General features: G+C 40.6%; 1 protein-coding gene across 1 annotated transcript; it reads right to left on the bottom strand.

The window, feature by feature from the left end:
* Positions 1 to 4,144: 4,144 nt before the first annotated feature.
* st8sia6 (ST8 alpha-N-acetyl-neuraminide alpha-2,8-sialyltransferase 6) lies at positions 4,145 to 12,621 on the bottom strand. Its single transcript, XM_034710603.1, has 7 exons — positions 11,922 to 12,621; positions 9,527 to 9,601; positions 9,224 to 9,298; positions 7,977 to 8,121; positions 6,053 to 6,165; positions 5,857 to 5,949; positions 4,145 to 5,773 (listed from the first exon to the last, which is right to left on the bottom strand). Exons 1-7 carry the CDS (start codon positions 12,020 to 12,022, stop codon positions 5,296 to 5,298), a joined length of 1,080 nt encoding a protein of 359 aa, XP_034566494.1. The 5' UTR covers positions 12,023 to 12,621; the 3' UTR covers positions 4,145 to 5,295.
* Positions 12,622 to 15,560: the final 2,939 nt, after the last annotated feature.

Here is a 15,560-nt window from a genome sequence, read left to right on the forward strand (position 1 = left end):
TTGTTACTACATACAATAAGAAAACAGTGACTACCGAGCCATCACTGCATAAGTGAGACATTCACTTCCCCAGCAACAAGCTGTTAGCAAACATTAGGTTAGCTGCATCCTTCACACAGCAGTTTAACAATTCAATGGGGATCAGCTGGTGACGCAAAATGAAAATCCTTCTTCCACTAGTCAATGTCGGCCATGAAAGTTCCCTCCTTTATAGCCTGCGTCCTTCAGATGCAGATGCAACCCCTGAATTAGGACACAGCTGTTGTCTAATAGTAGCTAAAGGCTCATCTATTATATTGTTTAAATTTACTTTACTCACTGAAATATCACCCAATGTCCCTCTGGATTTCTGCCATTGATTGTCCTTTTTTTGTGTTGCTCCATTAAGAAGCTGTGGCAAGATAAAAATGGCCTGATACCCTACATTTATATGACCTACAGCCAGGAATACAGGGGTGTTTTGGCTGATTAGAGCTAGTGTTTGAGAGTCCTCTGAGAGCATGCACTGTGAGGAAGGCTTCTTAGTATAAACGCAGCCAATTGGCAGATTAGTACCAGGGTAATTCATTGTTTTTTATTGGTTTGCTCACCTCTGGGCTCCACTGCTCTTCATCAAACTTGTGAGCAACAACAGAGAGTCATAAACTTCAAGAAGGTCTCCTGTCAGCTATACTGTCCAGACCAGGGATTGACACTGGCAGCAATGACACCGCCCTGTCAGCAATGAGCCACAGGTGATTTACTGAGTTTCCCTGTCAGTGTCAATCTCTTTTCCCCAGAGACCAATCATCCTCCCACTGTGAGCAAAGTTTGTTAACTTAAGTATGAAAGAGATGGAAACGAATGGAAGTTTGAATGGATAACAGACAGCTGGTGGTGCGTTAAAGTTTGACCCAGCTGGTGCCACTAGAGGGCGACTTCTTGTCAAAGAGGAACATGTCAGAGAGTGAGAGAGGGGCGTTTTGAGGATGTGCCATGGGGACAGACAAAGACCCCATCTGCTCATTGTATCATGACTGGCAGCTTGGCCTTATGTCTCTAAAGTTCTTCTGGGTAACGCTGCTCAGACTTGTCTTGTTTATGGTGAAATGAAGGAATTCAGGCAGCTATCCAGGACAGAAGAATTACCCTGTGGCATAGTTACGTATTTGTGACATTGGTTCTTGTTTTTTGTGTGTGGGAGTGTGGGAACAAAGTGTGCACGCAGGACAGAACAGCTTTTATGACTACTTTTAGTGGAGATTATTCTTCTCTGCTTACTGTTGCATTCCTGTAAAAGCTGTGTCTCCAGAAGGTCAGCGGGGCTTTAGAGAAAAACACAGAAGTTTAAAAAAAAAAAAACGATTGAACTTGGAGTAAAAAGTTTCCATGTGGATTAAGCTGTGTAAATACTTTTGCAAAAGAACCACTTGTTGTTGATTCTTTGGGGAGTGTGTGCAGGAATTCAGCTTTTTCATGAATAAGTTATGCAAAAAAAAAGAAAAACAAGAATCTCTTAAAATATGTTTAATATAAACAATGCTTCACTTGGCAGCAACAATATGCAACTTCCACTTTAGTGAGGAGACACTCTCTGCAACCAAAAGCCCTCGTATCTACCAGATAAAAAAAGATTCTCTTGGAAATGTAGAACTCATTGTGGGTGTATTCAACAGGGATACCACAATGTCCACCTTCAACATCTGTCCATCTTTGCAAAACAATGTCAGTGTTAGGAAGAAAGACTGTATTAAGGTCCTCTTGTTTGTCTAAATGTTTCTTAAAGTTACCCGCGTGGGATGTGACAATAAAACCAGTGGTATTACCAGTTCAAACTCTGATTCATACATGCATTTGTGTGTTTGTGTGTTTTTATATGCCTTTTGTAAAATGAACATTTCTTCGAGTGCCACTCTGGTATCCCCGGGCAAAGATTTGTTTCATATTCTTTGATGAATACAGTTGATTTGCATGTGAAAAGACCTATTTTCCTACAAAAATAAAATCAGAAATACAAATTAAAAGAGGTGTCTGTTTCTTTTTGTTCAGGCGTCACCATATAAAAATAAAAACGTCAGGGAATAAAAGACTTCCCACTCTTGAAAAGTTGAGTATTGTCCTCCTCTTGTTGTCAGACTAAGAGCTTTGTTTGATTGTGATTGGTGGAGATCAGGGGGGGGGTCTCTGCCGTCCCATCAGGAGAATTACAGTCACACGGGCTGATGCTGTGTCACAGGAAACCGACGAGATGCCACCTCAGCTCACGTCAGCTGTGTCGTTCTGTTTGTCACTATGGCGGTTCATTCAGTGACAGCTGAACTTCAACTCGTGACCAAAGAACAAACCAGTCTGTGAGGCTTTCAATGACAGTAATGCATCACGAGCTAAATTTTTGTTCCAATTAGCCTCTGAGTGAGACTGTCCTCCACAGAACAATCACTTGTTTAATCACTGGGCACTGAAGACACAGAAATACAGAGAGATCTTTTAGTGCCTGCAAGGATGGAGTCCCCACTCTTTTTTTATCCCTGTGTCAGCCTGCATTAGCTAGTTCACAGCCTGTGGAATAAACATCAAAAAGAGGAAATGAAGAGTATGTTTTGGTGATTCTCTGAAACGAAAACACTTTCCCCGGAGAGACTCGCCAGTGGGAATGAGCAGAGTGCTGCAGCTGGATGTTCAACGAGGTCACTGCTGATATGAGTGGAATCCCATGAGCAACGTCAGGGATGGCAACTTGTGGCAGCGGGCTATTTGCAAAGACACAAACAGTTTTCCTTTTAATGGCCTAATTAGCTGGGTGTGCCATCCCCGCACAGATTTAATTTCAGGGACAGTTTACACATGCTACTATTATGAGTTTGGGGACAGAGACTGAAGACAGAACTGCTCCATTTATTTCAAGGCTTCTTTGGTTAAGTCTTTGAAAGCATCGTCCATATACAAGCCCCTAAATTACAGGCAGTAATGTATGGGCTGCTTTTATCACAGCTGTACTGAATACTTAAGAAAAGGTCCAAATGAAGAATAAAAATGCACTGGAAAAAATACCCCTCCAAAAACAGGACATTTCAACGTGCTTTTACCTTGAAATAAGCAAATAATCTGCCAATAGAACAAGTGAAAATTTGATTGCTAAGATTTCTGGAAATATGAAAACTGTGATCTTAAAATTAGCAGGGAAAACTTATTTTAAGCAATATTTTACCAGTATTTAAAGCTTAGTGTCTCAGAATAAGCCAGGAATGATAACAATTAGTATTTTTTCACTCAAAAAAAGATTTTTGCACTAATAAATTTCATGTCAACTTCTTCATTTGAGATATATTCACCTTAATTTGAGTTGTATTATAGTGGCACTTCTCTAAGTTTAAGGCCATCTTGTACTAATAAGGTTACAAAGTTTAATTTGAGCATTTTGAGGTATAATGTCTCTGGATAAGCCAGCTATGCTTAAAAGTAGTGTTTCATTGTGTGCATACAGTTTGAGGATGAATATTTGTATCTGATCTAGAAGAAACAGTGTTTGAAAACTGTAACCCACCCTTAAAAACAGCAACTTTTTCTGATAGATTCTCCAATAAAATGCATTAACTTAAATCAAGTAAAGGGTTTGTCTTAAATCAAGATTAGCTGTCTTCTACAAATAAGATCTCAGCTTGAAAAATGTATGAAATGTCCCTCTATCTTGCTCAAATGTTACTTGTTAAGTACATTTATCTTAAATCAAGTGGGATAAGACAGTCTGACTAAAAATGAGACAATTTGACTTAGTAAGAGTTTTGAGTTTTTGCAGTGTGATTATGGATTCATGTGCAAAACTATGCAAGCATTCGGCTTGAATCATGTAAAAAGTTGTTGTATGACGTGAGACAGAAAATCAAAGAAGCAGCAGAATGTTGCACATAAAAGGCCTGAAAATCGATCTCCATAAATCAGTGAAGCAAGTTTTCCATCCATGAAACAAACACTGAGTACAAACTGTGCCCCAAACTAGCCAAATGTGTCATTTGTAAGCAGAATTATTGCACTTTAAAGACAACTCTTGGCAGATTTGGGCACTTAAGAGCTTAAGGACACTAAATCATGCAAGCCGAGATGTCTGAGAAAAAGCTTTTGCCTCTTCCATGCACAAGTAATTTCCACTCCAACACACAAAAAGAACTTCTTTTTGTTGTTAAATATTTATTCCTTGTATTTTCCCTCTTGCTTTGAATTGTTCATGATACAAAAAATCACAAACATTCAAATGTTTCTAAGGTTGGCTCACAAAGTTTTCAAGTTTGGTCGTCTACAGCTTGTACACTATGATCACAGGTAAGACTTCATAAATGTCAGCATTAAAGGAAATACTACCCCAGATGCAAAACACACAAACGGGAAGTTCAGCTACAGGTTACAATTTTCACCCAAAGTGCAGAATTCATAATCATCAACATACATCAGAGTCATTTACATTGGCACTGATTAGAGAAATATTAACTTATATTATTATATTAATACTTGTTTCCACATTGAATCTACTAATATTTGTGTTACACTTTGTGATAGTACTTCTCTCTGCATGGTTTATTGGGTGATGACAGGTTGCACATTGTAACACCAGCTCACCCCAGCAACCTTTATTTGTTTCTATTCCTGTTCCTTGTGTTTCATATTTATGGCGCCGTGGACCGGAGGTGGCAGCCATGTCAGTTTGTGAGTGATACTACTGGCCTCTGAGGTCAGTACTGTCAGTGTCCTAGTGTGAGAACAAGACTGCAGAAATCATCCTTCCTACCCAGCACCAGTCATTTTTAACAATAGTGTGAAAAAGCATGTGAGTACCAAACAGTTCCCTGGTGATTTTGCAAACTGGTTCCATGTTTGGTGAGAATTTGACCAAAGAGATTCTTCACATTCAGCGTGCCGCTCTTTGAGTCACACAATCTTCATGTTCAGGAGGTATTTCATTTACTTCAAAGTACATTCAGTCTGTTTCTAAAGCCTCTGTTTTATAACTTATCATTAGTAATCTATTGAAATAAGGCACAACTTTGTAGACCTGGGCCTCAAAAAGAATCAAATCTAAAGAACTCCCTCCAGACTCCAGCTGGAACACGTGGTAATAAATACAGTCAGTTAAGTCTCAGGTGTTTTCAGTCTGAGGATTTCTGCATTTTCATTTCAGTGCAAAGTCTCGTCTGCTTATTGGCCACCTCAGCTTTGCTTCATCAGCCAATGATCGTGAGTACATTTATTTTAAAGACTTGGCCGCCCTTTTCCAGCAGGTCCAAAGAAGGCACTTTGCGTCTTTTCTGTCAGCGGTCCCTGGGTCTACTTTTTCCTAGGCTGGCAGTCTCCAAGATGAAGCTTTAGCACCCCCTGACTGTGCAGCCGCAACAAGAGTTCAAACTCAGCCGGCATGGCGTGGAATTTGGTTTTAGTTTGTCTGTCATCGTAGTAGTGGTTCGTCAGGGTGTTTAGTCCATGAGGGTGACTACTGAAGGGCCAGAACCCATAGAGATGCACGTTGCCACAGAGTTCAAGCGCAAGGCTAGCCATGATAATCCCAGTGCTGAGCCGTACCGCTCGCAGGCCTTGTGCACGCCAGAACACGGCCAAGCTCTGGAGGTACTCAGGGTTGAAGAAGATGGGTCGGGTTGGGCTACCAAAGTCCTCGATGGTGTAAGCAGCCCGTAGAGATACAGGAGTGTTGTGGCCGTAAGAGAAGGCGGGAAGGAGGAGCAGAGAGTTGCCGTAAGTCTGCAGGTTCTCCACAAATGGACGGCGACGCCCCATCAGAGCCCCGTACCTGAACACAAAACGCAGATTTACAGCAGCAAGAAAATAAAGTAGATTTAAGCAACGTGTGGTACATTCTGTCTTAGTGCTCACTTCTCCAGAAGGATGCTTGGGTTAGCTGTCACAAGGTTTGTCTTTTCACCCACATGCTTCTCAAAGCCGTTTTTCAAAGGAGGTAGGTTGCACCTGAACAAACAACAAAACAGTCTTTATGTAACATGTGAACAGATGGTTTGAGTTATGTCTGTCATCAGCCTTTCAGCCCACATTTGATGAACACCTTCCTCACCTGATGACAAACTGCGCTGAGTCAATCATTTCTCCACAGCCACTGTTGGTCAGGATCCCTCCATTCCCAACGACTGAACAGGTGTCCCATGTTTTATTTAAGAAAGGGCGCTCCTGAAATAAAAACATCAAATTTATGCTGGTGATGTTATACTGTAAGAGTCAAATCTAATGCTGGATCTCACTTGTAAATGTACCCACATCACTTGAAACTCTTGGAAATTACCGGCAGTACTTCCTAAAGAAATGATGATACTTTAGATTTACAAGCAGCCATTTAGGGCCTCTGAACTTAAATTAACCCCTTTTATTAAAACCAAAAGGAAGTAGCTCAGTGATTCAATATATCACAAAAGTCCTTTAAGTCTGGGCACACTGTGATTGCATACAGTGTTTATTCTGAACTTTGATTCCCTTCCATATGAGGGGTGTAGATCAGTGGCAGTCTTTAACCGCAGATCAAGAAGTTCACAGTTAATCCTTGGTCCCCTCTGTAGAGCTTATAGTGTTTAATTTCAACATCTGATCAAGGTTTATACTTTGCAACAACACAAAAAGTTTCTCAGATCCGGCTTATGTCAAGAGGAATATTTACATTGAAGAAAACTTTGCAGAGAAAATTACTCAACACATGCTGCCGGTGGCGTGATCAATGTTTCCTGAATGAAATCACTGACAAAGGTGCTTCCACTTACGCACATTGCAGCATCAGATTGGAAGAGTTCTGAGCACTTTACTTTTACTTTTACTTTTTTTCACTTGTGTAATTAATTTACAAGAAATTAAAAGTAATTTCATTTAAACTGATCAGGCGGATTGATGTGAGATTACAGATCCAGGTTGTTGATCCCCTCCCTGTTGATCCCCTCCCGGCACAAAGTTCACCCAGGCGTTTTATCTTGTGTGAAATATCTCAACAGCTAGCAATGAGAGGATGTGATTACCACTGAAGTACATACAAACCTTTATGTTCCCTTCAGGGTAAATTGTTAATGCTTTAGCAGTCCCTTTAATTTTCACCTGCACTTGCATCAGATCTTAATTTCTATTTGTTGCAAATGTTATCATGCAAACACAAAAGAAAGATTGTGAACATGGCAAACAACACCTGTTGGCATCATTCTCATAGATGTACACTCTTTAAGCTACATCTTCTTTTATCCTGATTATACTCAATCTAAACTGTACTCATTATAAACAAAGGATATAGTATCTGTTAAGGTTTTGTGTGAGGGATAATGTATAGTGAGCAGGTGGTTATGCTGATAAGACTCCTGACAGGGTGAGCAAAACCCTGATGCTAAGCGACACCATTGCAGGATCTAAATAGCAGTACAAAGGTGTGATACCAGTAAAGCTTTTTTTATGGCGCTGAGGCGGACTCATGATATAAAATGTACCATCATTTCCTGACATTCAAGACCAGATTGAGACGGAAATGTTTTTGCCACAGTGTCAACAGGTAGAGGTGAAATGTGCTTGTCATGGCTACACAATGACTTCTTTTATGAGTTTATAGCAAAACAAATCCAGGTGCTTCCTCAATCCTATTTACATACAGCTATTTTTCATCACAGGTTAAAATGTGATATATGAAGAGTTCATTTGCAAAAACAGATAACTCCCTTTTTATAAATTTTCAAAAAACATATTTCTCTTTGATATAGATTCCTAAAAAAGTTACATTTTCAAGATATATCTGATTAGGCAAGTCATTTTAACTTAGTCAAAGCCACCCAACCTCAGTTGTTTGGTCATACCAAAAGCTAGTATTACAAAAAATATGTTTTTTGAACATTTTTTTAATTTTTCAAAAGTGAGTTAACTGTTTTTGCAAATTAACTCTTTGTGTGTTCTGTGCAGTTAAATGTATCAAAGATGTTATATTCTTGAGGTTAATATCCATGAATGACATAAATAAATACCTTTGCAAAGGTGCTGAAAATCTCCGGGGTCACCTGGAGGCTCCTCCTCTTCTCCCCGTCATAAACAAGCTTGGTTCCCACCGGAGTGTTGGTCTGGGTAATAATGGCCTTTTCAAAACCATGGCACTTACTGTTCAGCTGAGATCTGGGGGACCAAAAGGACAAGAGTGTCAGGATGTCGGTGATGCTGACTGTAAAGAGGTCTCAATGAATCTGGACTTGTTTTAGCTCATAAACAAAAAGTGTCTTTTTCTATAATTACAAAGACTGACACAAAGGAGTTAAGTAGTCTTGGTTCTTCTGGTTAAGTCCCCCTGTTTAACCGAAAATCATATGACTCTAAAATATGTTGTTTTTAGACCATGTGGTCAACATTTGCATGAGAGTTCCTCTAATTTAATCATCCTTTTTGTTTCCACTTCTCCTTCTCTCTTCTTTAGCTGCTCCTCTTCCTATTCATGCAAAATAAAAACTAACCCGACATATTTACACATTTAATGCTTACACAGTTCAAGGTCATGCATTGCATTCAGTTTTCAAGGACATGCTAAATAGGATGACTCAATCAGTTTCAGCTATGTGACAGTCAGACGAGGGCAGTGTGACTCATCGTGTCTGAGCTTTTCCTAAAGTCAGGATGGAAGAGTTTTATTTAGTCATTCAGATTGTTAGGAAACATATAACCTTGGCTGTGTGATTTATAATTTGGGCTTCTCTGAAACATTCCTCAAACTACACGGAGAGTAAAGTTACATGGTAGCAGCTAAAACAAGGATTTAGAGAAAATCTAGCTTTCATTTAAGATGTGATTCACTCTTGTTTTGTGGAGGAGACGTCATTCTCCTTATCTCACTCATGGTGTACACTTGTTAAGATTTGGTCTTCTTCTTTTGATTACGTCACAAAGCAAATAGACTCAGCTGCTGCAAAGTTTGTTGATCTGCTCTGGCAGACTCAGGCTGTCTGAGGGGTATGGGTGAAAATAGGGGGAAAAAGGGAACCAGCTGCATGCTGTTCGGCACCTAAACGCTGGAAGTTGTGATGCATTAATAGTGGAACGGTCCCATACACTTGATAAGATTAAAACACTATTAATATGTCATTCAGATTGCAAAGCATTCAATGATAATTAGTTATCTCAGTCACTGTGCTGTGTGTGGCTATGGTAGCTTACATGTGTGTGTACAATTATTAAAAATATGTCATTAAGAGTAATTAAATGAATAATTATACCAACATCTTTGTACCTGAATTTTTGATAATTGCCCTCCTGCTTCTTCCAGGATTGAGAGTAACGCTGCATCACTTTCTCAATGACCTCCCTGTAACACACACACACACACACACACACACACACACACACACACACACACACACACACACACACACACACACACACACACAAACACACAAACACACAAACACACAAACACACAAATACACAACCTGGTGAGTAATCCCGAAAATTCCAACAAGCCTTGATCTGATGAAACTGTAAACATAAAGCTCCCTTCAGGAGAAGCAGTGATGGTGACAGTGTTTGCGCTCACCGGCAGCCCTTGCAGAGGTCAGAGGTCTTTGGGGCGCTTTTCTTCTGAGGGGCCGGCTTACGAGGGTCCACATTGCTGTGGAGCGAACAAGAGAGAAAACAGGACAGATGTGTTGAATGCCGAGGCCAGGCAAAGAACAGATAATCTAATCGGGGGTGAGGCACACATTTCTGGACCCTGTAAATAGATATGCTCCAGAACCACTCCCTGCATGTACAGCTATTAATAACAGCTTTGTGGATGGACCCTCCACACAAAGATATACAAAGATAGTCAACACAAAGAAAAACCCCACCCCCTACATCCCTGAAGCTGAAAGCTTGAAAGCTGTTTGCTTTATATCAGGTTTTGCATATCATGCAGAGAACAAAAGCCTGTTTTGAATGTGCTTTATGTTTGCTTCCTGGAACATTTATTATTAAGAGTTGGGACGCTGTGTAAATGTTGATAAAAACTGATTTTGAATAATTACAAATCATTCAAAACGTACTCTTAATTTAAAACACAGCAAAGACAACATATCACATGTTGAAATTGAAAATATATGTATGCTCATTTTAAATTTGGTATCAGCATCATGTTTCAAAGAAGTTGTGAACTTGTGATCTTCAGTCCCTGAGGGAGCAATGCAAAAAGACAATCATGACTCTGTAGTGGAAATCACTGCATGGGCTCAAAATCACTTCTAAAAACCACTATTGTGAACATGGTTTGTGGCAGCATCCACAGTGTACCAAGCAAAGAGGAAACCACAATCCAGAAACACCAGCGACTTCTCTAGGCCTCATTTAAGATGTGGTGTTATGGAGATACATAAGCACTGACGGCATAGGAAGTTTGCATATCTGGGGTTGCGCATGTGATGTGGCCATCAAGACAATGCCTTTTCTGGGTTGTTTTGCATTTTCAGCAAGAAGATGCTAAATCACATTCTGCACGTATTACAACAGGATGGCTCTGTAGTAGAAGAGTCCTGGTGCTGAACTGACCCGCCAGTAGTCCTATCTTTAAATGCGCAATACAACAAGGAGAACACAACATTATTGAACAGCTGGAATCCTGTATCAGACAAGAATGGGTCAACGTTTCACTTTCAATGCTCCAGAAACTGGTCTCCTCAGCTACCAAATAGGGGTGACGCAACACAACAGCAAACATGCCCCTGTTCCAACTTTTTGAAAACGTCTGGCTGGCATCAAATTTAAAATGAGCATATATTGATTATAAAACAAAAATGTGATTTGTTGTCTTTGCATTATTTTAAATTAAAAGGGTTTAAATAATGAAATCCTCTAATGTAGTTTTTGTTAATATTTTACACGCCATCACAACTTCATCAGATTTGAATTTGTATGAAATAAACTGATTGTATGAATTTGAAACTTCATTAAAGTTGAAGCACATGGAGCAATCATTACAAACTTCTGCATTCATTGTTCACCCACTCCACTGTACAGTGGTCAAGCAGAGCAGCAGTGAAAATGTCAGCTTCATGCACCATGAATGAACAACCAGTGTCCAAACGCGCGAGCAGAGACCTTTGCTACGTAGTTACATGTCATCTGCAGACCTCTGTCAGTCTGTGTGTGTTTTGAAATGGCTGTGGTCTGCTGGTGTTACTTTTACAGCTATCATCAACTTCTGTTCCCGTTTCTAAGTTTCAAGGACTTTAAAAAACGCTGTGACAGCCCAGTTTGAGTCTTATACCCCATCATAACAAGTCTTAACACGGTTCTAAGCTGTGAGCACATGTGAGACTACAAAAACCTGAAATATTTAACTGGTTCTTCTTGAGTGTCAGCATGCATCTTGCTAAATATACTTTCATTTCTGAGGGGAAGTGGTGTGGTTGCTGCTGTAAAAGTTCCCTTGCATCACTTCGAATGACTGTGTGGGGGTTTTCTCATTACTGTTTTCTTAAAGAAGTGTTCTGCTTCTTTGATATATGACATAATTTACCAACAAAAGAGTGAGCGTAAAGTTGGACAACATCCTTCGACAAAAAAACAAGAGAACTGATGTGATTTCTCAGAGTAAAACAGTGATGTTTAAACTTTTGTTAAGTCTCTGCCTCCCAAGTTTAAGAACACTTTGCAATGTCACATTAATCATGAAATCAAGCTCCGATCTATCATCTTATAAGATACAATCATATACACATACAGAAAAAGACAGCTGAACTATTTTGAGTCTTTTTGAGCAAAATGAATTGGAAAGAAGTGGAAAGAAAAGGAAGGAGAGACAGAGACAAAAAGTGCAGCAAAAAGTATGAATGAAGTATCATAAACTGCTAAGTAAGCATTCCTTTCCCATAAGTCGGCCAAAACTACAGAAGTATGCTTGTGCTGTGTGTGTTTGGATGTGTGAGCATGGGGGAAGGTAGTTACACACTTACTTGCTGTCGAGCATGTACCAGATGAGAGTGGTCAGCAGGCTCCCCAAACACAGGAGAGTGATCACCAGAGAGAAGAGTGACTTCAAGAGCTGTCCCCTCATACCTCTCTCCCCTCCGGCTAACCCCCCTCTCACCTTCTGTCTCTCCCTCTCTGTGTCTCTGTCCCAACACTCACACGTTATCTGCTCTCTGTCACCCTCACTCTGAGTGCTTCCTCCCCCCTTGCCTAGCTTACACTCTCTCTGTCTCTTTTCTTTCACTGTTAATCTTTTGCCTTTTCTGCTTTCTTAAGTTTTCTTTTACCTAACTCACCCTCCCTCCTCCTCCTCCTCCTCCTCTCACTCTTCCTGTCTGTCTGTCTGTCTGCTTTGACTCAGAGTTCCACTCCCGCCTCCTCACTCAGTCTTCTTTTTTATGCCCTCCTGTTCGGGCAAGTCCTCTGTCTTCTGTGCACCTCTTTCTTTCCTCTCTTCCTGTTTGTGTCCCCGTCAGCTGAGACTAAAACAGCTATTTTGCAGCAGCTTTACATACTTCTTCTTCAGTCCTTGTCTTGTCTCTGTAATCAAATCCATCCTCTCTCCTCTGTCGCTCCCTCTCCCTCTTTTTCTCTCATGTGTCCACACAGCACAATACTACTTTCCACTGCCACTGGAGTCCCAAAGCTAGAGCTCCTTCTCTTCTGGTTCTCTGCCCCCTTCCTGTCCGGAGCCCCAGCCTTCCCTCTCTGCTTTCCCCTCCCCTCCTCCCTCCCTCCCCTGGGCCATCCTCCGCCCACACCCCCCCTTAAGCCCCTCTCCCCCCTTTGCAAAGTAACGTGAGTGCCCAGTACTGAATTAGCCCTCAGTTTGCCTCCAGACTAATGTGTGTGTTGAGATACAAGTTCAAAACCAATGAGGGGGAAGAGCAGATGAAGGGCAGAAGATTTCCAGCCAATCAGAGTGACTCCTCAAAGTGACTAGCACATGCACAAGCTTCTTTCATTCCAGTGTCACACTCTGCCAGCTCTATCAACTCCTGTATATATCCTATTACTATAAAAGTTTGAGAGGTGGGAGGGGGTTGGGGCGGGGGTGGGTGTATTTGGGGCCCAGGGAAGGGAGGTCTACTTCAGCACGGTACAACCTGTAGAAAAGAGAACAGAGAGGTAGACCAGGATATGAGAAACTATTACTCATCTGTACTTTTTCATGTCCTTCTGTAGAAATGAAATACAAAATATAAAGAGCATATGGGACTTCACGGTAAAACCACCCACATACGCATAACCACACCCCGCCTTCCTCTATTTTTCCCTCTTGATTCATGATCCAGTGGAAAACTACACGCTGTGGCCCTTGCAATGAAGCAATTACTCCTGGTAGCAACATGCTGAGTAAGCTGAGCTCTACAACACAGCAACCCGCACCACCCCGTGCGCTCAAACCCAAAACAAAGGAGCGCTTGGAAAGTTTTTTTATTTTGGCAGACATTAGTATTTGCCCCCAGGAAAACGTGTTGGGGTTGTTTAAGGCTGCTTTGCTGTGGCCAGACAGAGAATTGGGCAAAATCAATACAGAGGGTTGTGCAAGTCATAAAATCAGGCTTATACAAGCAATAGAGCAAAGACTAGAGACGGCTGTTAGGAAAGTAAAGCTTGACTTAACCTGCTTCTACCTCAAACACACATTCATGTAATGGTTCTTTGACCCGTGAGAGGATGCAGTGAGCGGCTCAGACTTACAAAGTGAATGTGTGCTATGTGTAAACACAAGTGAAGGTGTTATTTGCCACAATGTAACCTAAATAAGTGTACCATTTCACATTTTATTACCTCTTCTGTTACTGTTTCACAGGTAGTTTAACCCTTCATTAAGGGGAAAATCAAGGCTCTAAGGAAGTGGGTCAAATAATACATGTTGAGGCACTTTTCTGAAATACAACCCGATGTTAAAGAAGTTGATACGCTTAGTAAAATGGTAATAAGAACAGAATTTAATCGTTTGCAAATCATTTAAACCCTGTATTTTTAAGTGAAAATGCAGGATCAGATATTTGTACTGATAAATTGTATTGATTTATGAAAAACTTAAATATTTGGGAGCTGAAGAGACCCGAATGAAATGTCCCATTCCCGCCTGATATACGATTTCAGCTGCTCAGCATTTCCGGGTCTTCTTTTTTGTACTTTTTAATTCATGATGCGCCAAATTATTCCAAGTCAGAACTGCAGGCAGGCCACTTTAGCACCTGGACTCTTCTACTTGGGAGCCATACTGTTGCGATATGTGCAGAATGTGGCTTGGCATTGTCTAGCTGAAATATGTAAGGTCTTTCCTGAAGAAGGCATTGTCTGGATGGCAGCATATGTTGCTCCAAAACCTACTTTTCGGCATTAATGTTGCCTTTCCAGATGTGCAAGGGACCAATGCCATGACCTGACCACAAGACAGTACTCTGCATCAACTCTGTCCGTCTGTCCGGGGTTGCAATTGTTCCTGGATCATGGTGTCCTCTTTGTATGGTACACTTTTAACCAGTATTTGTGGAAGGAGAGACAAAGTGTAGCTTTAAGAAGTTACTTTTAGTCCATGCAGTGATTTCCACTGCAGAGTCACATCTGTTTTTTTTAGTATTGCTGCCTGTAGGCCATCCATTATTGGTTTTATTGGTGTCCCAACTTCCTCAGTGTTTTGTTGTCTCTATGTCATCTTTTCTGAAACATGTTGCTGGGATCAAATTCAAAATTAGAATATCTTTTCATTAAACGATCAAATCTTGTTAGTTTCAGCATTTGATATGTAGTCTTTGCATTATTACACATTGAAATGATTTGCAACCAATCAAATTCTATCTAATCAGTGTTTCGTACAGCATTCCAGCTTCTTCAAAGCTGGAGTTGCATACCAAGCTTTAAAGATGAAACTGACTTGACTTATTGTGTGAAAATAAGAACTCTTCTTTGTTTTCCCTGGAAGTGTCCTGATCACATATGGGATTAAAATAAGCTTAACCCTGAGAGTCATGCCTCTGGAAAAAAAATATATACCCATGCCTGACCTTTCATCTATCATGAGACACTAGCAGGAATGTGGAGACAAAAATGTGGAAAAAAACAACAGTTTTCTCACAAATGGAAACAATATAATTATAAGGAAGCAGGATGAGAGCGCCTCTTCCTGGGAGTAATTGTAGTTTTGCATAGAGGAAGTAAAACAAACCTTCCTCTAGAGGTCTACCAGATCAAATATCAAAATTCCTTATCTGTTTTTTCCTGATCACAGGACATCCTCCCACACTCATTAACTTATTACAAATAATGCCATTTCCATAGCCACATGACCACATTGAAGCCAAAGAAGAGATTTTCAACATTATCTTTTTAAGTTTGTAACACTGCAGATTTCTAAGCATTGTGTCCACAGGAGGCCCTCAGTCTTTTTTACTCAGCATGCAAAAATCAGGCCAAACTCAGTATCATCTCAGGAAAATGTATTCATCAGTTTCTTCAAATCAAGGAGGATAAAAGGGTTTGTGTGTTGACAGTTCTTATTTGAAAACATGTTTGCACAGTTCTAGGAAGTGCGTGCGTGCATGTTTCCCCGCTGACCCTCCACAGCTGCTCTTGACAGGAAGTCTGAACACAGCGTGCTTCAGGGTGGC

The sequence above is a fragment of the Notolabrus celidotus genome, chromosome 20, assembly GCF_009762535.1.
Source record: "Notolabrus celidotus isolate fNotCel1 chromosome 20, fNotCel1.pri, whole genome shotgun sequence".
NCBI lineage: Eukaryota > Metazoa > Chordata > Actinopteri > Labriformes > Labridae > Notolabrus > Notolabrus celidotus.

What these genes read in the sequence shown, in the direction of transcription:
- st8sia6 (XM_034710603.1), bottom strand. Translation starts at nt 12,022, where the DNA reads ATGAGGGGACAGCTCTTGAAGTCACTCTTCTCTCTGGTGATCACTCTC. An exon ending in TGGTACATGCTCGACAGCAA is followed by an intron (nt 9,602 to 11,921) that starts GTAAGTGTGTAA and finishes TTCGCTCCACAG; the next exon opens with CAATGTGGACCCTCGTAAGC. An exon ending in GGCAATTATCAAAAATTCAG is followed by an intron (nt 8,122 to 9,223) that starts GTACAAAGATGT and finishes TTGGTCCCCCAG; the next exon opens with ATCTCAGCTGAACAGTAAGT.